The 27,521-nt window shown below is 40.7% G+C and overlaps 1 protein-coding gene across 11 annotated transcripts in view; it reads right to left on the bottom strand.

The window, feature by feature from the left end:
- The window catches only part of ODAD2 (outer dynein arm docking complex subunit 2), a 219,812-nt gene that overhangs the window by 133,081 nt on the left and 59,210 nt on the right, over positions 1 to 27,521 (bottom strand). For all 11 annotated transcript variants that reach the window (XM_079915239.1, XM_079915230.1, XM_079915238.1 and 8 more), the window contains 6 exons: positions 19,986 to 20,132; positions 19,377 to 19,586; positions 14,882 to 15,124; positions 14,423 to 14,533; positions 11,702 to 11,856; positions 10,446 to 10,688 (listed from right to left, as the gene is read on the bottom strand). In XM_079915239.1, coding sequence (XP_079771365.1) covers positions 10,446 to 10,688; positions 11,702 to 11,856; positions 14,423 to 14,533; positions 14,882 to 15,124; positions 19,377 to 19,586; positions 19,986 to 20,132 — 1,109 coding nt within the window. The remainder of the gene's footprint in view (positions 1 to 10,445; positions 10,689 to 11,701; positions 11,857 to 14,422; positions 14,534 to 14,881; positions 15,125 to 19,376; positions 19,587 to 19,985; positions 20,133 to 27,521) is intronic.

Below are 27,521 nucleotides of genomic sequence, written 5' to 3'. Positions count from 1 at the left end.
AAAACAAATAACAGGAGGAAAAATGCTCTTACTGATACAAACATATAAAACATATATTCTATTTTATATCTTACATACACCCTAAAATGTCACAAGGACTGGTTTCGTGGTAAATGAAATTTCTGGGCAGCCACAAAGAGATTAAATCTCTTTTGTATGCAAACAAGCACAGCTTTATTTTTTCCCCCCTTTGAAAAAGAACAAATAAACCCAATGTAAAAAAAAAAAAAACTATGTAAATGCAACATAATTATGTTTAAACCACAGAAGACAGGAAATTTAGAGTTACAGATTCCATGGTAAGTTTTAATTCTATCCTTGTGTATATGTTTTATAAAAGAGTCTTTCATTACATGATCACATAACACTGGACTATGTAACAATCGGTTCAGCAAATGTTTGTTTTACAATGTGTGGAAGGAAAATATTTTACAGGATAAATTGTAGGAAATTAGTATATTATTTAGGTAAACTGTCATGTAAAACTTCTTAGAATCTTGGGCATTTACAGAATATTAATAGAAACATTTTTTCTTGATTATTTTCTAAAGAACATGAAAATTAATTCTTTTGTAGTCAGGCACTTATATTTGAAAGCTGACCTTTAGGTTCAAGGTTATTCTGAAGTAATGAAAAACTTAGGACATTAGAATTTTAGCATGTTTTGAATCATGTATGCCAGGAATTTTGTATTAAAGGCACAGGAGAGACAAATAAATCATGAGGATCTACAAGTTCCTAAAAAGTCTGAAAAACAGCCCTTATTATCACTACTGGCATTTGCTAGGCTTCCTGACAACTCATATATCTGAAATTTGACTTTTTCAAAAGGAAAAGAAAAGCATTGATCCTGACTTTCCTGTATTAACTATATTTCAGGCTAACCAAATGGTTAGCAATCAACTCTAAGATAAACCTAGTAAAAGTATTAGATTATAAAGGTGAAGAAAAAATTCTCATGCCCTCCAAAAGAAAAGATCAAATAACTCACAAAGAAACATGAATTCGACTAACATCAGAATTTTCCCAAAAAAGGTATGAAGTAAGACAACAATGGAGCAGAATTTTTTTAATTCAAGAAAGAAAGTGGGAACCAAGAATTTTATATCTAGCAAAGCTGTCCTCTGAGTATTTATAGGAAAATAGCTTCACTAGATATAAACATGTGTTTCTGCACAGCAAAAGAAACAATCAACAAAATGAAAAGGCAAGCTATGGAACAGGAGAAAATATATGCAAGCCGTACATTTGATACGAAGTTAATATTCAAAATACATAAGGAATTCATACAACTCAATGGCAAAAAAAATAAATAAATAACTCAATTTAAAAATGGGCAAAGGAACTGAACAGACATTTCTCCAAAGAAGACATGCAAATGGCCAACAGGTATATGAATAAATGCTCAACCGCACAAATCATCAGGGAAATCCAAATCAAAACTACAGTGAGATACTGCCTCACTCCTCATTGGAAGGGCTGTTACTGAAAAGACAAGAGATTAAAAATATTGGCAAGAAGTGGAGAAAAGGAAATCCCTGCACACTGTTGGTGGGAATGTAAACTGGTATAGTCATTATGGAAAACAGTATGGAGGTTCCTCAAAAAATTGAAAATATAACTATCATTTGATCTAGTAATCCCATTTTTATGGGTATATATCCAAAGGAACTGAATTCAGTAGCTAGAGAAGATATCTGTGCTCTTATGTTTATTATAGAATTATTTACAATAGCCAAGATATGGAAACAACCTAAGTGTCCACTGACAGATGAATGGATAAAGAAGTTGTGGTATATTTATACAATGAAATATTATTCAGCCTTAAAACAGAAAGAAATCCTGCCATTTGTACATGGGTGAACTTGAAAGACATCATGCTAAATGAAATAAGCCAGACACAGAAAGTCAAATATTGCGTGAAATCACTCACAGGTAGAGTCTAAAACAGTTGAACTTAGAGAAACAGTGATTCGAACGGTGAAGGGGCTGGGAGTGGAGGAGATGGGGAGATGCTGGTCAAAGGGTACGAAGTTTCAGTTATAAGATGGATAAGCTTTAGAGACCTAGTGCCCAGCACGGTAACTGTATTAATAATAATGTGTTGTACACTTGACATTTGCTAACAGAGCAGCTTTTAAGTGTTCTTGCCATACACCAAAAAAAAAAGTATCTTTGTGAGATGAGGTTAATTAGCCTGGTTGTTGTGATCATCCCACAAAGTATACTTATATCAGAACACCATGTCATACACCTTAAATATACATAATGTTTAAATTTGTCAATTATACCTACATAAAGCTGAAAAAAAGAAAGGTACTTTAAACATATAAAAACGTAGGGAATTCTGTACCCATGAGCCCTTTTTGAAGATTCTCCTAGGGGATGAGCTCCAAAAATTAAACTCTGACTGTAAAACTGCAGCAAAAACTGGTAATAAGTATATGTGTATATATGTTTGCTGGTCTAGATTAAAACAGGGGCAGGGTCAAGGGTAGAATAATAATGTTCCAATTTTACATGTTATGACAAAGTAGAAACAATGCACTTTAAAGTGGAGAGGATAAGGAAGAGGAAAAGAGAAAAGTGAAATAAGCCCATTGATTACTATATAGACAATGGGTGGGAATTGAAAGATACCAGCAAGAACTGAGAAACTAAATAGCAAATAACTACATAACAGAAAGGAGAAAGCAAGCATTAGAAAAATGTACAGGTACAAAGACAGTGACTAGAATGAAACAAAAATGCAAACTTTTCTAAAAAACACCAAAAAAAAAATTAAAGAGCAAAGATTACAAATCTTACAGAGAAGAGCAAATATAAAAGAATATGAATAAGTATAAAATACTATGACATTGTTGAGACCAAACATCAATGAGTGTGAATGGGTTTAGCTCACTTATTAAAAATATTTTTAGCTTGGCATACAAAGCAAGACCCATCTATATACTGTATGAAAGGGCACACCTAAAAGAAAGTGGTTCAACAAAGACTAAAGATAAAGGTAGACCAAGATATTCCAGGAAAATGGAAAAACTATGAACGCAGGGGTAAAGATCCTTATAACAAAGTAGAAATATCAAGCCAAAACTCATCAAACATGACAAAGAAGAGCTCTTGAAAAATTAAAATCCACAATTCACAATGATCAGAAACATTTATGCACCAAACAATATACTGCCTGCCTTTAAGAAGCAAAAACTACATGAGTTGTAAGAAGACATAGGTAGAAGCACACTAATAATTTTAATACACCATTTTCAGTATGAGACAGATCAAATGCATGAAACATAGTAAGTAGAGATAGAAGACTTACATAACTTAATAGAATAGATCTTAAGCATACACATCAGGCCTTCCCTGGTGGCACAGTGGTTAAGAATCCACCTGCCAGTGCAGCTGACACGGGTTCAAGCCCTGGTCCGGGAAGATCCCACATGCCGCGGAGCAACTAAGCCCGTGTGCCACAACTACTGAGCCTGTGCTCTAGAGCCCACGAGCCACAACTACTGAACCCTCGTGCCACAGCTACTGAAGCCCTCATGCCTAGAGCCTGTGCTCCACAAGAGAAGCCACTGCAATGAGAAGGCCACGCACCGCAATGAAGAGTAGTCCCCACTCGCCACAACTAGAGAAAGCCCACGTGTAGCAACGAAGACCAAACACAGCCAAAAAAAGAAAAAAATTTATTAAAAAAAAAATGTATATATATATATATATATATATATATATATATATATATACACATCAAACTCTACACTCTATTGAAAGAGGATACATCTTCACCCCAAGCACCTATAGATGCTTTGTAAAAATTCATCTTCTATTGAGTCATAAAGAAAACACCAGTGAGTTCCATAAAAAGTGGAAATAAAACACTGACTAAACTGCAACATAGTAAGAAATATCTAACAAAAACAAAAAATAAAAAGGTTCCTCTTTGTGGAATTAAAAAAAAAATTCTATTAAACAACACCTGGCCTAAAGGGAAAATATAAACTGAAATTAAAGAACGTCCTAAAAATAATGATAATGAAATCACTACATATCAGAATGTACAAGGGACATTTAAAGAAGTGTCAAAGAAAAACTCATAGGACAAAATATTTTTATTATTAAAAACAGAGGGAATTCCCGGGCAGTCCAGTGGTTAGGACTCCATGCTTCCACTGCAGGGGGCCCGAGTTCGATCCCTGGTCGGGGAATTAGGATCCCACAAGCTGCATGGCACAGCCAAAAAAAGAAAGTAAAAAAAAGAATAAAATTAAATATCTTCTCAGTTCAAATAAATTAGAAAAATAGTTACGAAATAAACCCAAAAAAAGGCAACATGGAATAAATATAAAAGAAATTTATGAGCTAGAGAATAAATGAACAGTATATCTAATTAATAAAATTTTTTCAGAAAAAAAATCAAAATAGAGAAACTATACTAGATAACTTGATCATGGAAAAAACAGGAGAAAGCTCACATACACAAATATAAAATGACAAGTGGAAAACAACCATTGAAATGAGACAAAATTTAAAAATCATAAGACATTGTTTAAATAAATTTGATGATCTAAATGAAATTGATCATTTTATAAGGAAATGCAGATGGCCAAAATTGACCCCAATGCATAGATTAGATTTCACAGAACTAGAGAAAACCAGTAAAGAACACACACACACAGAGTAGGTCCAAATGACTGCACAGTATAATTCTCTCAAAACTTTAAAGCCTAGATGGTCCCATTGCTCAATAAATTATTCCAGAGTATTGAAATGAAAGAAAACTTCCTAATTCCTTTTGTGAAGCAGGTATAACATTGATACCTAAATTTGATAAAGATAGTTGTAAAAAAAAAAAAGAAAGAAAGGAAGGAAAAGAAAACCACAGACCAATGTAATTCAAGGATATCATTACAAAAATACTAAGTCAGAGTAGCAAACTTGTTCCCAGAATGCATGGTTGGTCCAGTGTTTGGAAACCCATTAATATTATTCAATATATTGATAGATAGAAGGGAAAAATCATAATGGAGTATTCGGAGCATAATCTCCATAAATGCTTAAAGAGGGATTTGACAAAATTCAATGCCTAGTTCTGATTTTTTTTTTTTTTTTTTTTTTTTTTATGCAGTACGTGGGCCTCTCACTATCGTGGCCTCTCCCGTTGCGGAGCACAGGCTCCGGACGCGCAGGCTCAGCGGCCATGGCTCACGGGCCCAGCCGCTCCGCGGCATGTGGGATCCTCCCGGACCGGGGCACGAACCCGCGTCCCCTGCATCGGCAGGTGGACTCCCAACCACTGCGCCACCAGGGAAGCCCCCTATTTCTGATTTTAAAAACACTCTTTAAAAATAGAAATTGAGAGATTTTTTAAAATATGATAAAACATATATACTTTAGTCCTCAAGACATTATTTTACATAATAGAACACCACTAGAGGCATTTCTACTAATATCAGGAACAAGGCAAAGAAGCTCTCTCCATTCCTATCTAACACTGCAGTAGGGAATTAGCTAATGAAATTAGACAAGAGAAATCAATCTAAAGAATAAGAATTTATAAAGAAGAAATAAAGCTTTCTTGGGAATATCCTGGAGCAGGGTTCAGCAATTTTTTTTGTAAAGGGCTGGGTAGCAAGTATGTCTTTGTGGGTTATTTGGACTCTGCAGCAACTATCGACTCTGTCATTGTAACATAAAAGCCACCAAAGACAACATATAAATCAATGAGTGTGAGTATGTTCCAATAAAACTTTATTTACAAAAACAGGATTTGGCCCATGTGCTGTAGTACGTCAACAATTGTGCTAGAGAATCAACAACAAAGTGAACTCGAACAAGAAGAGAATTCCATTAGGTAGCAGCACAGAGAATTAATACACAAAATTCAATAGTGGTCATAGAGACAATCAACTGAAGCACATAATGGCAGTAAAAAACCATTTATACCACCAGCAAGGAAGATTAAATACTTAGGAATGAACTGAACAAAACTGCACGAAATCCACATACAACAATCTTCAAATTAAAAAAACTAGACTTCAACAAATGAAAAGTTTCTATAATTTCACTATGGTTATGTAGGATGTTAAGGGAAGCTGAGTGAAGGGTATATGGGAACTCTGTACCATGCACTCTATACTTTTGCAACTTTTCTGTAAGTCTTATGCTATTTCAAAATAAAAGTTAAGTTGGTGGGAATGTAAATTGGTGCAGCCACTGTGGAGAACAGGATGGAGGTTCCTTAAAAAACTAAAAATAGAGCTACCATACGATCCAGCAATTCCACTCCTGGGTATACACCCAGAGAAAACTCTAATTCGAAAAGATACATGCACTCCTATGTTCATAGTAGCACTATTTACAATAGCCAGGACATGGAAGCAACCTACATATCCATCAATGGATGAATAGATAAAGAAGATGTGGCACATGTATGCGATGGAATGCTACTCAGCCTTAAAAAAGAATGAAATAATGCCATTTGAGGCAACATGGATGGACCCAGACATTGTCATACTGAGTGAAGTCAGTCAGACAGAGAAAGACAAATATCATATGATATTGCTTATATGTGGAATCTAAAAAAAATGATACAAATGAACTTATATTTATAAAACAGAAACAGTCTCACAGACATAGAAAATAAACTTGTGATTACCAAAGGGGAAAGGAGGGGAGGGATAAATTAGGAGTTTGGGATTAACATATACACACTACTATATATAAAAATAGATCATCAGCAAGGACCTACTGTATAGCACAGGGAACTATACTCGATATTTTGTAATAACCTATATGGGAAAAGAATCTGAAAAAGAATACACATATATGAATCACTTTGCTGTACACCTGAAACTAACACAACATTGTAAATCAACTATGCTTCAATTAAAAAATAAAAATTAAAAAAAAGTTTAAAAGAAAGTAAAGATCCTGAGGTATGGAAAAGAAATTTTAGATATTTAAGTTTTCAGCATGAATACTTTTTAATTGTTTGAAATGTTATAGTATTTTATGAGAAAGTTACACTCCTCAAAACACAAGCGTTAACTGTTTTTTGTAATGTTGATGTGATTTTTATATACTTGAAGGCCAAATTACCTCCAGATGAATTCTGTACGTATCAAATAGACATTAAAAAGTCAACAAGAAAAGAAAATTCAGCATGAATAAATCTACTTTTTCATGAACCTACTACGTTGGGATACCTGTTGCTCCACGTTAGTTCCTCAGGAAGGGTATAATTAATATGAAACTCTTTACGCTGAGTCTTTAAAAGCAGTATTCTGATGTACTGAGAAAAGTCAGTAGAGTTTTATGAAATCACTGTTGTCTTAAAAATCATTTTTGACTCAGTAGCCAAACTGTTATTATTACGATGTTTCTTATTCTTACTGAGAAATAGATACGGGAAGAAAACCGTGCACACTAGCACACAGAGTTAATAAAACTCTGCTGAGTCTGTACGTTCATCCTCACATGCAACCTACGTCGTAGCCATAGCCACAGACATATCATTAAAACATAAGACTGCTAATCATTAGAACGAGTTCCTAACCTATGAATTATTTAAGCCTTACACAAGGCAAAGTTATTTCTCATTTCCTTACCATTTAACTTAAAGCTTGAAGACTCAATAAATCCTGCAAATCTAGCAATAAGAGCCATGTCTGATATATGATGCCAGATGTAACGCTGTTTGGATTCTTACCAACCCAAAACACTGTTTTCTAAAACTGACTTTGTGTGTTTCTAAAACCATCTGTGGGAAAACCATATTCACACAAGCACAAAAGGATTCATCAACCTCCGTGTCACACAAGAAGGAACAGTTTAGTCTATCTTATGAGGCTCTGTCATAGAATTTGACACTTTTGATCACTTTCTCTCCTTAAACACTCTCTTCCCTTTGTTTCTTCAGTAACTCACTCTTCTGGCTTCCCTCACAACTCTGGCTGTCCCTTCTGCATTTCTTTATAGGCACCTCTTCTCTGGTCCATTCCTTCTCCTTCAAAGATTGGATGCAACAGAACTCTGTTTTTGTCCTTCTCGTTTCCCTTTCTTTCTCTTCCTCACAATCTCACATATACTCATCACTTAAGTTACCAAATACTCATAATGCTATATGCCCAGCCCACATTCTATCCTAAGCTTTAGACATGAATGAATATCCAATTGGCTAGTTGCCATCACCACAGAGACGTCCCATGAGAACCTCAATGTGTACCCAACGTAACTGAACTCGTCATTCATTTAGTGTACGATAACTGTTTGCTGAGTGCCTACCCTGAGCCTGGGACTGCGTTAGACAATGAATATATCACTAAGGACAAACTGACTTTGTTTCTCCCCTAGTGAAGTTCATCCTGCCCCCACCAGTCCTCCAGCTGTCTTCCCTGTAGCAGCAAGTGCTACAATTATCCATCCAGCCACCCAAGTCAGAAAGCTAAATAGCCCTCATGACGCCCCCTCTTCTTCACAGCTCATGTTCACTCACTCACCCGGTCTTATCCATTCTCTCCCTTTATTTCTCTCTACTCTGTCATTTTTTTTGTTCTTTAGTGTAATATATTCCACAGGCTCAGTTTAAACCACCTTCACCTCTGGCCGGCAGTGATCTCCTAAACAAGCTTCTCTGTTTCAGGTTATACTTAAAACCCTTTAAAAACCTTCAATTGACTTTAAAGCAAAATTCAAACTTAGCATGACGCACAAAGGCCTGAATTATAATTGCCTATTGACATGCCTATGCCACACCGTCAAAGCTCCTTGACTGCAGCCGAAAGGGCCCCATTTAGGGTCCTCTTGTTCTCGATTTATAGCCAGTTAAATAACATGAGTAATCTGACATAAGAGAAACACAGGGGGCTTCCCTGGTGGCGCAGTGGTTAAGAACCCGCCTGCCAATGCAGGGGACACGGGTTCGAGCCCTGGTCCGGGAAGATCCCACATGCCGCAGAGCAACTAAGCCCGTGTGCCACAACTACTGAGCCTGCGCTCTAGAGCTCATGAGCCACAACTACTGAACCCATGTGCCACAACTACTGAAGCTCGTGTGCCTAGAGCCTGTGTTCCGCAACAAGAGAAGCCACTGCAATGAGAAGCCCACGCACCGCAACGAAGAGTAGCCCCTGCTCACTGCAACTAGAGAAAGCCCGTGTGCAGCAAAAAAGACCCAACACAGCCAAAAATTAATTATTTTAAAAAAGCGAGAAACACAGAATGGACTCATCTATAGATGAGTACAGATACTGGACCCTTTGACTTTTTTTTGTATTTATGTATTATTGGTTTAAATTGTTGTTCATTAAAGCTATTGCTATGTGAATGATACTAGCCAACATTTACCTAGCACTATCATGTATCAAGCATTTTACATATATTAATTCACTCAATCATTACAACAATTCAGTGAGATTGGTAGCATGACTGTCCCCATTTTATATATTTGGTAGCCAAGGCACCAAGTAGTTTAATGATTTTCTGAAGGAAACACAGCTGGTAAGTGGTGAGACTGGCATTCCAGGCAATGGTTCCAGAACCTGTACTCTTAACCATCATGCACTGCTGTTCAGAGTAAAACGGTACTGTGCAAGGTACTAAACAAGAACTTTAATTTTTTTAAAGATGATACATATTCATCATACAAATTGGATAGAAAATATAAAAAAGAAAGTAGAAAATATCCCAAATCCTACCATCCAGAAATAATCATTGTTAACAGCTAATATAAATTACTCCAGATATCTCTTTATGCCTACAGCTAGATAAAAGGATGTATGGATAGGTAAGAGAGATCGATAGATGGGACTTCCCTGGTGGCACAGTGGGTAAGACTCCACGCTCCCAATGCAGGGGACCCAGGTTCGATCCCTGGTCAGGGAACTAGATCCCTCATGCATGCTGCAACTAAGAAGCCCGTGTGCTGCAACTAAAAGTCTCACACGCTGCAACAGAGACCCCGTGTGCCACAACGAAGACCCAGAGCAGCCAAAATAAATGGATAAATACGTTTTAAAAAAGAAAGATATAGATAAATGGATGGATGGATGGATAGACAGATAGATAAAATTATGTTTTAAATACTATCTATTGATTTATTTATTGCAAGATAAAATTTGCACACCTACTCATCCACCCTTCTCTTTTTGTCAGTTGTATTATTATATTATCGTTATCAATATCTATAAAGTATAGATGATTCCCCTAATGATAATTCCCCCACTGTTTTGATTGATTACTGGCTATTTTAATCAAAACCCTCCAGCTCATCTGAGGGAACAATGTGCCTCGGTAATTCATGATTTGGTCACCCTGTGTTATTTCTATGTGGGCACATTTCACTTTTCCGTCACTTGTGCACACCGGTTCCAAGAGATGACGCCATTCCGTCCTCTCCAGTGTTCCCCTAACTCTCCCAAATAAAAGCCTTCAGGGCCACTTACGCCATGCTCTCGGGCTCTAGCGCACAAGCACCGATCGCCTTCGTGACATTGACAAGTAGAGCTCGGTTTGTTCCCACGAGGAGGTCCACGAGTGGCTGGACGCCACCACGTTTGCGGACGGTGACTCTGCCCTCAGACTCTCGGCAACACTCTCCCAACGCACCAACTACATTCACGAGCACTTCTTCCGGCTGGTCCGTTAAAAGTTCCACCAAGGCTTCAATGGCTTTGTATTCCCGAAATCTAAGTTCACCACAAGCAAAAGAGGGTGGGAAGGGAGGAAAAGAGGCGAACAGTATTATTTTGGGTATAAAGTTAGCTGATAATCATGTTAGTGATAATACTGATAGCTAAGCTTTACTAAATGCCGACCGTATGCTCATTCCATCTTTACAGCCACCCTGCGGCATGGATGCTGTTACAACCCCGTTGTCAAAAGGCTAATGTGAAGCTTGGTAAACAGTGAAGTCAACCTCCACACCCGACCTTCTGTGCCCTTAAGTGCCGCACTGTGCAGCCCGTAAGACACTACAGCTGCTTCCAAAGCTGGGCGCCGACAACCCCACTGTGCTAAGGGTTTCCCGCAGGCTACAGGAATTACTTTACACGAACAAAGCAAAATAAACCTTCGTGTGTGTTAAACAGAGCATGTGAATTTCTTGTTAAAGAAAGTCACCGCCCTGAAACGGGAAAGAGTTGCCCCAGAACACCCATCACAGAGTGTGTAAACTCTAAAAATATACAAAAAGATAAATTCAAAGATTAAAATCAATCAAGTGGTCCTAAAGTTTACAAATACTTTAAAATTCAATGAAATCGTTTTTGAAAATGACCACGCTTTAAGACTAACATGGTTAGTTGGCATTTAGCTGACTCGTTTATCTTTAGCAAAAGAAAAAGAATAAAACCACTTCCATTTCTAAAGATTCTGTGGGAAATGCATTCCCTCACCTTGCTAGGTCTCTGCAGGAAATATCAGGGACACTTCTCATTTACATGGCTGCCCACATGCAAAGGAGTCCATTGGCACAGGGAGCTTACGTCAGCACCCCTTTCTCCTACTGAGGCACAAAAACCATTGTCGGAGGGTGGGATGGGAAGAATCCCTTAATTCTGCCAACCTAGTCCAAAACGCACAGCTTTGAAAACTACGGGAGTAGCCTTAGAATCAACCCTGTATATAAAATAGCATGAAAATAGAAGGACATGTTTTGATGGCCATATTTTAATACGGAACATTGGACGCCTCCACTTACTTGGTCACATTCTCTTTGCTGGTGGAACATTTCCACGTGGCCCCTGTGACCGCGGCCAGCCGTTCCTTATTGTCAGTGTTACTGAGGAGAGAAGCCAGGGCTCTGAGTCCTCCATGCAGCCTAACCAGCTCGCGGGTTTCCTCATCTTCGGCACACTACACAAAAGCCAAATCAGAGGCTGGCGTTGATCAAGGCGTATCAAGCTTTCAGTGACTGCTAAAAAGGCTGCCATTCTAGTAGCTGGGAGACCTCTTTTCAGAGAGTAGCATTTCCTGAAGGAGGCTTCAAGTAAAATACAACTCTTGTCTCTATACTGGCAGCTGCCTGACAGGACCGCTCTTCCTTTACGGGGTTTTGGCAATGTCTAGAGGTTTCTACATACTTGGCAATCCTCCCAAGCCAGTTCTGGGGTAGCCTGGGCCTCTACCAAGACAGACGCAGAGGTTGGCAAGGAACCTAGAACACCACATGCATGGATGGAGGATTTCTGCAGTGCTGTAACCCAGAGCCTTGGGAAAACATAGTAGATAGATGAGTGATGGGGATTCCGTCAGACCTGTAATGACCCCCAAAATCTAAGAAGTGAGGAATTTCCCCAACAGCGTTTCTATGCCCAGAGCAGTGGGTTATATCAACAGCAACTGATATGTTATTCAGACATGTTTATCTGAGGTTGACATGCTTGTGTCAACCTTTGAAATAAATACAGGCTGCACAGATGTTCCCAACACATGATCCTTCCCAGTTTATAGAGCCCAAAGATGCCAAGTTTAGCATAGGTTTGATATTAGTCTAAGTGTACAGTTGTTCTCTAAGGCCATGAACTGCATATCGTGCATCACCCACGAGGGCCCCTACAAGAAATCCTCTTCACACTGCATCACACAGCACCTGCCACGTCTACCTTCTATTAGTGACTTTCAGCTCTGGCTCAACTGCAACTTTAAAAAATTAATCACTATTTCTAACTGACCCTTAAAATATACTCATATGAGGCATATATACAAGTCAAAGGGAACTCTTGTACGGTGCTGGTGGGAACGTAAATTGGTGCAGCCACTGTGGAAAACGGTACGGAGGTGTCTCAATAAACTAAAAAGAGAACTACCATATGACCCAGCATTTCCACTCCTGGGCATTTATCCAACAAAAACAAAAATACTAATTCAAAAAGATACATGCACCCCAATGTTCACAGCAGCACTATTTATAATTGCCAAGAAATGGAGACAACCTAAGTGTCCATCAATAGATGAATAGATATAGGAGAAGTGGTACATGTATATATAATATGTAATGGAACACTACTCAGCCATAAGAAAGAACACAATTCTGCCACCTGCAGCACATGGATGGACTTGGAGGGCATTGTACTGAGTGAAATACGTCAGAGAAAGAGAAATACTGTATGCTATTGCTTCCATGTGGAATCTAAAAACTACAGCAAACTAGTGAATATAACATAAAAGAAGCAGACTCACAGATACAGAAAACACACTAGTGGTTTGCAGTGGGGAGAGGGGAGGGGCACCACGGGGTGGGGGGGTGGGAAGCACAGACTTCTGGGTGTGAGACAGGCTCGGGGGTGTATGTACAACACGGGGAAGACAGCCAATATTGTGTAATAACTGTAAATGGAAAAGTAACCGTTAAAATTATATAAAAATTAAAAATAAAAAAGACTATTACATATCCCTGTTACGAGTGAGCTATGTCCCTCAAAACTCAGACGCTGAGGTCCTCACCCCTGTGCGTCAGAATGTGACAGAGGTAATAACAGTTAAATGAGATCATTGTGGTGGGCTCGAATCCAGAACGCCTGGTGTCCTTCTAAGAAGAGGGTATTAGGGCACAGAGGAAGGACCATGTGAAGACAGAGGGAGAATGACAGGGGAACATGAAGACATCCATCTACAAGCCAAGGAGAGATTCCTCAGAAGGAACCAACCCTGCTGACACCTGATCTCAGACTTCCGGCTCCCAGAACTGTGAAGAAACAGATTGCTGTTGTTTAGGCCACCCAGTGTGTACCGTTATGGCCGCCCCAGAGAACTCATGCGACCCTCTGCTGGCTGACCCGAACCCCTCTCTGACTCCATCTTTCTGGCACATTCTCTCACTCTGCACATTCTGAGATGTATTCTTCTAGGAGATCTACTCTAGCTAGGCAGAAGCTGGTGCTGCCAATAGCCAGCCAAGTATGAACTTGTCAAAGCCATCTTTTCTTCCCCTTTACCATTCTAATCTACTTTTTTTGTATACTATGAAACTTGTAACCCACAAAAAGTTAATGAAGATTAAAATCAGCAAATTAATAAAAAGATAAAACAGGAATACGCACACAACACACACACACTCATGCATCTATCTCGTCCTGGTGGGAGATTTATTTCCCGAGACCGCGTGTTTGAATAGGATATATGAAAGGCGACACAGAAGCACCACGTACATCCCTGGCTATTTTACACCGAAGTTCCAGCATTTCAGCAGACAGACATGTGAGTGTCTCACAGAATTGTGCGTATCAGACATGCTGGAGCGGATCTCTCTCTGACATTCAGAGGCATCTGCCGTTACCACAGGACAGTGGTTCTCAGACCTGTGTGTGCATGAAAGCCCCTAGGGGGATCTTGTTAAAAATGCAGATTCCCGAGCGCCATCCCCGGAGGATGGGACCTCACGAACCAGCACCTTAAACCCCGTGAGGAGGAGCCGCCGCACCTGGTAGATGGCCATGGCGCAGTGCTTCTGCAGCTGCTTATTTTCACTATTCAGCTTCTTTACCAGAGTTTCAATTATCCTTTCAGCTTTGATTGCAGCTCGGTAGTTTTCCTAGGAAAGTAAACTTTAATAGTTATATATTGCATAAACATGCATAAATATGTGTCTATTCACACATTTATTAATAACTACACTGAAAAAACTTTCTTAGTAAATAAACACCATAGTCCAAGTTTAACACACCGTTATAACAATAAGAGAATTTAGTCAGCATTTTCAAAAATATACCATCCAGGTATCAATGTAATTAATTTTCCATTAGCCTGATCTTCTCTTTCAAATAGAAGGGTGACTTCTTAAAAAAAATTCCTTAGCAGTCGTGTTAACCTTAAAAGTTATGTTTCCGCTAAAGAAAGTCAAGGTGAATGAGAGCAAGGGAAGCAGAGCTGGCCTGCATACCTCTGAGGCACATTCCTGCAACGTCCCCACCACCGGGATTAGCATGTTTTCATGAGAAGTCTTCAGTAACCGAGCCAACAAAGGGATGCCCCCAGCTCTACGAATGGCTTCTTTATTCGCGTAGCTCTTGCTGCAGCTCCACAGCGCCAGTGCCCCGCAGCGGGCCACCTCCCCGTCGTCGGCCTCGTACAGGCTCCGCTCCGCAGGCTCTGTGGCATGCTGACTACAGTCAAGCAGAGCGACCTACGAGAACAGATCAATACAACGTAAGCGGGGATCTTCGGGATAAGACTTAACGCTGGGGTGGGATAGGGAGGGTGGGAGGGAGGGAGACGCCCGAGGGAGGAGATATACATATGTGTATATATAACTGACTCACTTTGTTATAAAGCAGAAACTACCACACCATTGTAAAGCAATTATACTCCAATAAAGATGTAAAAAAAAAAAAAGTTAATGCTGCCAGGCTGTAGATGACATCGTTTAGGGGAGCACCCACCCTAATAGGAGATTTTGACCTATACAGGTCCCAGTCTTTAATGAGGAGAGTTAGTGCCCTACAGTCACTGGCATATATTTGGGGTGTGAGGTGGACTTCCAATATCTGGCTGTCACAGCTTGCAAAAGAACCTAGGGCCAGCCTGGCTTCAAAAGAAAAAAGACTTAACCCACCCCGCAATCGCTGCAGGGTTGCTACCAAGCTCACCTCCCTCAGAAGCAGGAATCCTGTCAGAAATTAACTTCTGTACCACACAGCAGTCAAAGAAACAAACAGAACCTTCGAAACACCTTCCTCCAGACTTGGAAGCTTGTACATTTCCTTCCCACAGGAATTTAAGCCCCCAAGAGAGTATTTTCTTAATACAGCTCTAACATTTACATTAGTAAGATTTGTAAAGCACACCCCCATCCCTGCTATCTCAGAAAAGTAGGCTCCCTAAAGCCAGGAGAACTTTCCAGTGAGAGCTGAATGGCCCGAACCAACCAGGCTCTTAAAACCACGAGGCCTCTTTGGAGGACACAGCCCTCCCCCTGCACTGCCGAAACCAACTAAACCAAACGCACAGCAGCCAGGATCCTTTCTCTTCTCCGCAGTAACCAAAGTCACTGAAGCCCTTGAGGGAGAGGCAATTTACATGCATACAGCAGAGTGGCCGGGGAGGACGGGAAGCCAGGCTTCCCAGAGCTGTCTTAATCCCACGCGTAACCGGAGACCAGATCCCATGGATACTGCCCACTGAACCACGGCCACCGTTTAGAAGGCAGTAGCCCGGACTGAGTCACTGATTCCTAACCCCAAACTCCTGGAGAGAGGACCCTGATTTGCATCAGGAGGACACTCATGGTCTAATTAGTTATGGCTCAAGGACAGGGTGGGGGAAGACGATGTACACGGCTTCCAGGTAACTACCGGGCCCAGGGCAGCAAGACAATGGGTTTGAACACGGGAAAGACGGTTTAAAAGTACCTGTCTATGTACTAGTTATTCCCTCGTTATCTGTACAAAGTCCAAACTCCGTAGCTCTTGGACAAGACTGTGTGAGATGCCCGTGGCCCTCAATCTTCGTCTCTCATGGCTCAGCCCACCTCACCCGAGGTCTGGCCACGTTACACCACTTAGTTTCCAAACATTCAGTGTTGTTTCCCAGCTCTGGGCCTTTACCAACGTGGCTTCATCCTCCTTAAATGCTTTTGCCTGATGTGTCTGCCTGATAGATACCTACTCACCTTTCAAGACTCAAGAAAGGTGACATCTCCTCTCTCCAGCCTCTCTTTTTTTTAAAAAAACAATTATTTAAAAAAATTTTCTCTCTATCCTAGTTAATTAACTAATTCATTTAAGTTTTTAAATTTTTCATTGAAGTCTAGCTGATTTACAATATTATATTAGTGTCAGCTGTACAACATTCAATAATTCTATAGATTATACTCCATTTAAAGTTATTGTAAAATAGTATCTATATTTCCCTGTGCCGTACAATATATCCTTGTTGCTTAATTATTTCATACATAGCAGTTGGTACCTTTTAATCCTCTGTATTGTCCCCACCCCCTCCACTCTCCCCAGAGTGGTAACCAGTAGTCTGTTCTCTGCATCTGTGTGTGTGTGTTTCATTATGTTCATTTGTTTCTTGACCCTCCTTCTCCAAGTAGAGTTGATTGATCACCCCCTCTCAGTTCCTCCACTACTCCCAGTACTGACTTCCTCGAACTACCTAATACACTCACCATTATGCTTATATTTTTGCCCATATCCCCGCTGCCCTCACATCCCCACGACCATGAGGCTGTGACATCACTGTGGTCGGGGACATACATTTATTTACACTTATATTTATACTTGGATTCCCACCACCTTGTTCTGCAGATCTACACCTCTAGAGGCATCTGAAATGGTTTCCAGTGAAAGGACCGCGTACGCTCTACATACAGAGGCGCACGTAAACTGGCCTCGGGACTGACGGCCCTGGACGTGCAGTGCTTCCGGCCTGGGTGCACTCTCCCTGCTTGCTCAGGCGTCACACCTTCTGCCCAGTCTTATCGAGCTGCCCCTCCAGAGCCTGAATGCCATCTGGGTGCCCAGACCCCACTGTGGCCAGTGCCCTCTTGCCTGCTCTGATCCTGCCCTTGGTTCCCTTGCTCTGGGGCCATAATCAGCCCACGGCTTCATCTCTGTACTGTGTGATGTCCCTCATTTCCAGTCTTCGTTGGGGACTCTTGCCTGCGTGTTACATACTCCCCCCCAACACACGTACCCAACCAAAAGTGGATCCCCAATCCTGGTTGAGAAGTCAGATGTGTTCCCAACCTAGCAATTTCAAGTTTATCCATTAATGGTCTTTCCTGTTCCTAATTTTGCTATTATTTAAAATTAAATTAAAATGTATGTCATTATTTTGATTACGTGACTGTAACTGTCCAAACTCCAAGGCCCTAAACATGACGCGTAAGATGTCCATAAAAACGTATGTTAGTGTTCTGTCTTTCATTCTCATGGAGTAGTTTCGGTGGACAGCCATGTCAGCCTACCATACGATTTCATTATTTAAGCAGGACAATGATAATCACAGTAATAATTACTTTCCCCCCAACGTTTTATTATGAAAATTCTCAAACACACACAAAGGCTGAAAGAATACAGCAACGTCCACATACTCACCACCTGGATTCTATAATTCACATTCTTCCACGTCTGTTTTATCACATAGCTACCTATCTATTCACCCATCTATCCAGCCATAAGTCCACCTTGTTTTTGAGGCAAATGATTATAAGGTACAGAGCTCTACAGATTACAAGTGGATACGGTGAACACGCAGAACCTCTTTCAGTAAATTTCTGAACGTGTTTCACTGTGTACGTATTCACATTAAAACCGTATGAACTTGCTAGGTATTTATTAACTGTTTATATGTGTGAGGTCCTGGGCGAGGTGCTGAGGAGGACACTAAGATGAATAAGACACGTCTCTCATCTTCAGGAACCTAAAGTAGGGAAGTGGTGACAATCCAGCGTGATAAAAGCCGTGGAAGCGACTCAAGAGCCAGTGAGGATACGAACGCGCTTCCGTACTGCACTGCATGAAGGTCCCTCCTGCCGTGGCAGGGGCACTGAGCCTGCTTCTTTCTTTCAGCGATAGTTATTGAAATAATCATTTTTTCTGAACATAAACGTCACACACAGCAAACTGGCAAATGTAGAAAAGTAGGAAGGAAATGTGGTGGTCATTTCTGAGAAAACCCCTGATGAACAATTTTGTGTATTTATTTCAAGTGATTTTTCTGTACTTGTTAGCTCTGGTCTTTAAAAGTTGGGATCGTGGGTATCATCAGTTTTTAATCCTGTTATGATTTTGTATAATATTAAACATTCCCTGTTACTATGTAAACTTCCAAAACACAATACTGACAGCAGCCAGTGGACGCTTCTTGTGGATATGATGCCTATTATTTTACTAACCTCACACTGTAAAACATGCTGTTTTCAGCTGTCACTCCTCTAAGTAGCAATGAGATGAGTGAGTGCCTGCAGCTCTGACTGTCTCCATGGAGGACACCTCCTCATAGTGAGGTCACCACGGCAGAGGACACGGGCTACCAGACAGTGTTCCAGTGCAGAGGGTCTCACCACCCTCTCTTTTCTTTTTTTAACTTTTTATTTTATACTGGAGTAGAGTTGATTAACCATGTTCTGATAGTTTCAGACTGAGTGAAGTAAGTCACCACCCTCTTACCGCCGCTGCCCACACACACGAGTGTATCCCTACCTATGGGATACGTAAAAGTTACTTCTATTTGTTTAAGTTTGTATTTCTTTGAAAAGTGAGGTTGAACATGTTTTTTGGCTACTTGCCAATGTAAATACACAAAAATAATTTTCAAGGACACGTTACACAAAAAGAAGACTCCCAGAGCACGCCCAGTGGTTATTTGATATCCGGGAGGAGCCGGGAAGGACGGCGGGGTGCCCGCTGCCCTGAGTGGTACTTACTCACCAGTTTGGTGATGCCCCCATGGCGTCTCACCGCCCGCCAGGCTCTCCTAAACTTGGCGACGTTCGCAATTGTCTCAGCTGCCAAACATTTCAGGCTCTTGTGTGGAGAGTCAAGAATATTAACCATGACTGGCAAGCCCCCAAGGTCAACAATATTACGTCTGATTTGAGGATTATGGCTGATTTCCTTCAGGATTTTTAACGAACCAATCTAAACGAGAAGAAGAAGTTATAGATGAATGGGTGCTTAATGCGTAACCAGTGCTATATTCTTTAAAAATTCCAAGCTACCTAAAATCCTTCCCCAATTAAGTTTTTTAAGGGAACAGTTTCTATTCCCAGGTGTTACACATATCCCCCCGCATTTTCCTTCAATTAAGTAAACAAACGTTCATCATTTAAGAAGCACACGCTAATGGAAAAGAGCCAAAAGAGAAGGAAGAAAAGCAGAGAGTTGACAAGAGCAGCTAATAGCTAACAGCAGAAGCGGGTTGTCAGTAATCATAAAGACAAGAAACAAGCAGCAGGAAGGGCAGACGCCCAGCACTGAGAAGAGAAGCAGGTGAAGGCGTGAACGAGGCTCCTCGTCCACCGTGAGCCAGCCACTCACCTTACATTTGACTTCATCTGTCTCAAGTAAGTTTATTAAAACTTCAAGGCCTCCAACATCCCTGATCGCCAACTGGCAGGTCTCTTGCGCTAAGTTGAAGTCCTGCATGCAACACAATGCGATCACTGTAGCCGTCTGATTTCCTCCCTGCAAAGACGCAAGGCCACAGGAAGGTTAAATAAGCTCACACTCCCATGGAAATTTGCTAAAGGGTGATGAATCCATGAGCCGGGAAGTGCGTGACCCCATACACAGCATGTTCAATTCTTTTAAATCCTCCGAGTGGATTATAATTTGTTAAATGAATCATGCAGAGCTGAAGCCCAAGAAAGCTGCGCAGGGCGTCGTAAGATATTGCTCCAGTCGAGAGTCACCACGGAAAGGTGGTCTGCCTGCTTTCAACAGCTGCGACATTAGGTGGCATTAGGATATTAAATAGAGCCGGGGGCGAGCCCTGAGAGATGGTCTGAGGAACGTGAGTTTTATGTGGAGGTAACAGGCAGTCCCTGAACTGTGTACTCTGCAGCGCAAACCGTGTCTGAAAATTATTCTTACACGTGTGCACAGAACAGTCTGGGACAGAGGAAACCTGGGGAAAGCAAAGCCACGTGGGAAGCAGCACAGCCGTCCACACGGGGACCGAGAGTAAGTGGAGTGAGGGCGTGGGGCTGAGAAAGAGAAGGTAGTTCCATTAAACCCGGGGACCTACCGATGAGTGGACTGAAGGAGAAGAAAGACCGTTTCACTGTCGTGAACGAAACACTGGCCCACCAACATGCAAATCAGTGTCTGTTTAGCTAATCACCACCAGTGAAGAGCAGTGGGGAATTGCTTTTTAGAAAAATCCAAGAGATTCAAAAATTTGTGATGATTGATCGGTGAATCAGGCCTGCCAGGAAAGTAACTCAGAATTCACTGCAGGAATTCTTAAGCAATGTCCACTGATCATTAACGCTTCGAAAATCTTTGAAGAACACAGCATAGTACATATTGCTTCTACTGCTATTGAGAGTGGTTGGTAAATAAGAGTCCCCAAAATAGTTCATAAGACACAAAAGCAACAATTCTAATGGAGCCAAGAATAAACTCTTTTTGTAAAAGGTGTTCATAAACGACAGCCCTGGATTTCTACCTCAAAACATAGTAGCAATGACCTCAAATAAACCTCTTTTTCGAGGGAAGACACCTTCAAATTATATTTATTATCATTTGCAAATCATTACTTTATATTGCTATATATTACGTACGTGTGTATGTAGATAGACAGACTTAGCACAAAAAATGGAAATTATCTTCAAGCTACCCACCCCCTCCTTCACATCACACAAATGCGCACATGCCAATCCTTTGTGAATTCAACACAATATGTTTCTTTTAACATAAGAAACTAAAGTGGGATCAGTAGAGGGTGAGCATCAGCAAGTGAGGAAGGAAACGCTTAGGCTCAGACTTCCTACTAACTCCTTTCCAGAACATTCCTTCCACTTCTCTAAAAATGCTATGAGCGCCATTTCTGCTTTCATTCTAACTTTCCCTCTGGGTACTCTAGGCTGTCCTCCATATTCAAGATTAAGTTTAGAATGACCAGAGCCTTAATTCTGTTACTTACATTTAAAATAATAAGTTTTGTTCTTATAGCTTTTAGCATCTTTTTCTCGATATCAAGAGAAATTTCAACACCACCAATTTCCCCACAGTGGGTTTTAAAACATAACGCAATACACCCTCTGTCACTGCTGTCAGACACGGGATCCCACATGCCAGCACCTCTTAGAAAAAGGTAGATATTTTGTAAACCATAAGGAAGAATCTAAGTGCTAACCATAATTAATTAAGGAAAATAATACAGAAAAAGGAAAAGCAAAGAAAATAAGGGAAACAAGGCTCTTTTTCTGAATTTAAATGGAGAAAGGAGGCAGAAGGATCCTCCTGGGGCACCTGCAGGAACAGAGGTGGGCTCCTACATGAAAGGTTTGAAATGGAAGCCGAGGGCCTCGGGTCGAGCGGGCTCTTGAGCCGGCGGCTGCAGACTCAAGCACAAGCAGGAGGCGAGAAGTCGTCCAAAAGCACTTCCGCCCCCCAGGCCACTCCCTGGACAGGGATGCTCTGTCCTGCCGTTCTCGGTCGCACGTAATGGAGGACCTTCTTGACCCTATGCCTGCATTCTAGTTTCTGTGATGATAGCACTTTTCTACTTAGACGCTCAGCACAAGCTTTCCTTCCGAGTTCAAGTGCTTTTCATTTGTCTCTCGTAGACTATTTCCACCTTTTGAGTTTTATTACTGACGCTACAACTGACGACATACATTTTTAAAAGCCATGTAACTGCAGCTGATGCCGGAAAGGTAAGGCCCTGTATTTTGCTGAATTATCTCTAGGCCAGTTTTGAAGCCAAATGATGGAAAATTTACATTTATCATTAAGAGGTTAGATCCTTATAGAAAAAATATTTTTTTCTGTAAATCATCAGCTTTTTCTGAAAATCTGGAAACATAGTCATAGGCTTGAGGGATTTTTTTAGAACAGTTTTTTATGAGGGAAAGTTAGTTTTTCCACATTTCAGGATTTACTTCTACTCTTGTCACTGACCACACTCCCCGAAGGATTATAAATCTTTCAGAATGAATACCAGCGGATGGGAGCCAAAATATTCGATGTACAGCGCCACAAATGTTAGCCAATTGCTATTCTTTAAATACCGGCGATGTCAAAGGATTTTCAAATGTCCGTTCTACTTTGACCAGACGCCATAAACATCTTACTGAAGAGAAGTAGGACAAATATGCGAATATGCCCCTTTTCAATTAACCCCCCCCCCCCCGAGAGCGCGATTAGTCGCCAATTACTTATTCTCACATTTTATCACGCATTTGCATTTGTGAGGGTTTAAGAGCTGGAGAAAAACGCAGTAAAATATTATTTTACTAGCTTCTGAAGGGTTTTGAAGAATGCTTCCAATAAGCTTCTCTACGTCTTGAATTAATGCAGCTCTTTTGCTAGCTGTCGTCCCTCCCCTGCTGCTTCTCAGACATCTCCAGGCTCCACCGGCCTTAGGATAGTTTACCAGCTCAGGTTCCTTTCCATGACCAGGAGGCCGACGTCCGTGGCTGCGATCACGCTTCAAACATGCCGAGATCAGACGAATGCTGCTTTCTCTCACTTTTCTCAAAATTTCTTCTTAAAAGATGAGTAGAGGACATTTTAAAAAATAATGTTTTTCCTGGATTTAAATAAAATCTTTGAAATAAAGAAGTATTACCCTATCCAGTATAGAGAGTAAACCCCTCCCCTTACTGCTGATAAGGAAGAAATAAACATGACTAAGCTGAGATGAAGCATGTATTCAAGAGTAAAACAGGGAGAAAGCTGCCTGAAATCACTTCTGTATTCTTTCATTCAACAAATTTGCTTCCTATTTACTTAACCATTTGTCGAGTCCGATGCCAGGCCTTAGAGACATCCTGGTAAACAAAAACAGACGTGGTCTTTACTTTTATGGAGCTCACAGTTCAGTGGCGAAGAGCGATTTTAATTTTTTAAAGCCCATCCCAATAAACGGAAATTTAAGTCCAAGAGGTACCAGGAGGGAGAGGGGCAGAGGGCCAGGGACACCCACACGGGGGCTTTGAGGAGAGAAGCCTGCGCGGAGGTCCGCACGGGAGGAGGGGCCGGCGCGACGGAAGGAGCGGGTGCGGCCACGTGGCGGAGGCCAGGAGGAGGCCGGCGGCCCAGGTGAGCGGAAAGGCCAGGCGGGCCACACGACCTGCTGGGCCAAAGGCCAGGCTGAGCACTTTCGCCTTTAGTTCACAACAGACAGAAAATATTCAAGGGTGGCTGGTCTGGGTGGAAGGAGAGGGCTAACGGGAGCTGACTACATTCTTAACAGATCCCTCTGGCTGCACAGGCCCCTGGCTGGAGCCGGCCAGCGTGGACAGGTGAGACCACTCCGATTACCACAGGAACCCGGAGCAGGGGACAAGGGGCTGGCAGGCCGAGGTGACCCATCATGTGCTCGAGTAACTCGGTTCCTAAAAGGGTGCCAGAAGCTAGGAGGTGGCAGTGCGATGGCAAGCACGCTCACAGGGCCCTCCTTCCGGGCGTCCTGTCGGACCCAGTGACACAGGATGGCAGGCGGAGGTGCAATGGGGAACAGAGGTCTCCTTCTCTTGTTCCCCACTGTCTGCAGTCAGGGGGCAGCGGGTGAGACCCGGTGCGGTGACAGCCATCACAGCCGTCCAGCTGGCTTTCAATGTTCTCAGCATTTTTTCCTCCAAACATGCCACTCATAGAGCAAGAGCCGTGAACCCTGCCAACGACTGTTTATTAATGATGACAGAGGGGCTGGCGCCCGGCGCAGAGCTTGGCTCAGAGATGCTCTTCATCTCTCAGGAGTAGAAATGGTAAAGAGTCAGAGCTCCAAGTGAGTGGCATAGAACCACGTAAGTCAAGCTAGTAAAATATATTGCTTTGCCTTCGGTTTATTTGCAAGCCAATTTTATGCTGGTAATTCAGCACTCATAAACCTAGGGCTCAAGAGATGAGACCAGGAGGAAACTCCAAGGAAAAAGAGAAGATGCTGTTCCAGAAGAAAGAAGAAATTAGACTCAGATTGTTGGATTGCAGGCTGGCTAAGAATTATTATTATTTTTTTAAATCAGGAACGGGTAAGGAACAATTCAAGGATTCCCTACACATTCTTTTTAAACCACCATGGAACATTTACAGAAATTGATGATCTACTGGAATGTTACTGCAATGATGAAAAATTTGTAGGAAATATAACAGTCTTTCTAAAAAGATTCAGAAGAATGAACTGAATAATTATGATAATTAATAAAAATATCTCAGTAAAGTGACTGGATACGAGGGTAACTGGATATTCAAAAGTGAGTAACCCTCCATACACTAAGAATAACAAATCAAAATATGTAATTTGATAAAAGTTCCCATCCCAGTATTGGCAAAATAATAATAGTAAAAATATCTAGAAGTGAATCTCACAGGAAATGTGTTGTAAATATATGGGGGAAAAGCTATTAAGTTTTACTGAAGTATACAAAAGATTAAATAAATGAATGGTCATACCATGTTCCTGAATAGGATAATTCAATGTTATTAAAATTGCAATTTATCCAGAAATAATTTATAAATTCATGTAAGCCAACCAAAATCCCAACAGCATTTTTTAGATTTTTTTTTAACTTGATTCTCAAGATGATCTGGAATGGAAAATATGCAAAAAGTAATTTTAAATATTTTAAGAAAACTCTCTGGCCAATCAAATACTAAAATATACCAAAGCTATAGTAATTAAACAGCATGGGAACGTCCAAATAAATCAATGTAACAGAGAAAGATCTGGAAACAAGCTCTTAAAAGTGAAATGACAATATTTGATAAAAGTAGCATCTCCAATCACTGGAGGAAAGAATGGGGAAGCCAGTCATCTGGCTTTGACATATGACAAGCAGAGAGGAATTATTTGCACATAAAAAACAAAGGATTAATTTTCATCAAGAATCAAAAGACAACCACATAGGAAAATAGGCAAGGTATACAATACAATGGATACTTGACGTATGAAAAACTTTATGAACCTCACTAGCAATGAGGAATAGGTAAATTCACATAAGATACATTTTCCCCCTATTAAACAAACCAAAAAACCTCCTGCAGATTAGAATTTATAATGGTTAATCTCAATCCTAGGTGAGCAACTTTAATACCCTGGGGAGATTTTAAAGACCATCAATGCCCAGACCCCATTCCAAACCAATTCAATTAAAACTTCCATGAATGGTACCTGGGCACCAGGGTCTTTGTTTTGTTTTTAAGAGCTGGGCTGATTTCACTCTGTATCCGAGGTTAAAACCTTTGGTATGTTACTGATAGAGTGTAAACTGATGCTTGCTTTCTGTAGGGAGTATCAAAAAAATTTTTACATAAACCAAGCTTGGTTGATCACTTTTCACTATTTCCCTCTGAAATAAAAAAAAAAATTAATGCAGTACTTAGACTTTACTGTGCATATATTCTTTTTTTTAACACAACTCTACTGAGGTATAACTGATATACAAAAATACTGCACACATTTGATGTATACAATTTGATGAGTGTGAACATATGCATATACCTGTGAAACCATGACCACAATCAAGACAATGAACATACCCCTCGCCTCTCAAAGTTTCTTATACCTCCCCCTGTTTTGTCTGTTAATAACACTTACCGTGAGACCTGCCCTCTTAAATTGTGTAAGAGCACAAACAGCGTTATTAACTATAGGTACTGTGCCGCACGGCAGGTCTAGAGCTTATCCATCTCGCATGACTGAACTTCTCTACCCACTGAACAACTGCCCGTTAGAACTATCAACATTCGAAATGTGCATACTCTTTGACCCAAGCAATTCCATTTCAGAGAATCCATCCTACGGAAACTGCACATATCCAAAGCATATGTAAAAATACTTGCTGTGGCATTTTTGTAATTACATGATTTGGGGAGACAACCTGAAAACTTATCAATAAGGGAACTGTTAAATAAATTACTGATCTATGTATAATGAAATACTATGGGGCAATTAAAAGGAGTAAGGCTGATATGAAAGATCACCAAGACATGGCATTAAACACAAAAGGTACAATGTAGAATCCCAGTCTGACTTCACTTTACGTATAAAAATCACATATGTGTATGTGTACAAACAAACATGTGGAAGGGGGCTTTCACTGTTATTCCTTTGCATGGCTTGAATAATTACGATGAGCACATGTCAATGCATTATGTTAGAATACTTTAATATTTTAAATACAGAAGAGAGTAAAGGATAGACCAGAGGAGGAACACAAGCTTCCGCTACGCTCTGTGTGTCACAGAAGCATCAGGAGGCCGCTGCCAGCCAGACCAAGAGCTGGGTTAGGATCCACAGCCCTTGTCAGCAGGAATCTCAAAGGCCAGCGGACCAAAAAGGGACAAAAGATTTATAGACATATATAAAATGAAACATCATTTATACCAAATCTGGTACCTCTTACTCCTCGACCCTTATGCTTAGAAATACTTCAGCATGCAAACTTCTATAACAGGACTTGAATATGTGTTTTTAAAACAAAAAGTAAAGCAGCCTAGTGCATTATATAAATTGGGAACTAGGCAAAGCTTCTTTTCTCTATTTAGCCTCTCAAATAAATTTGGGGGGAAGGCATGCTTCGAGGAATAAAAAGTATTTTTGTTGCAAATACATCAGGCAACAAGTTCCCTGAAAAGATCTATTACATTTTCAGATCACTACATTAAATTGCCTTAGATATCAACATTCTTTATCGTCAGAAATCTTAATGAGTAGCTAGACAGCAGTGAGAAGGCTCTAATTATGCTCTAGCTGGACTAGTTAGTAGTATGTGTCCATGAAGAAGTGAATATGGTCATTTTTCAGCAGTTAAGTTGATGTGGTCGTATAATGCTGGCTAGGGGAGGTATACACTGTTACGATTCGATAATGTATTTATCATAATCATCTAATTATCTTTGCTT

Source organism: Stenella coeruleoalba (assembly GCF_951394435.1).
Source record: "Stenella coeruleoalba genome assembly, chromosome: 2".
In the NCBI taxonomy this organism is placed as follows: domain Eukaryota; kingdom Metazoa; phylum Chordata; class Mammalia; order Artiodactyla; family Delphinidae; genus Stenella; species Stenella coeruleoalba.
The sequence above is the reverse complement of the archived record's forward strand: the minus strand, read 5'-3'. Positions and strand labels throughout refer to the sequence as shown.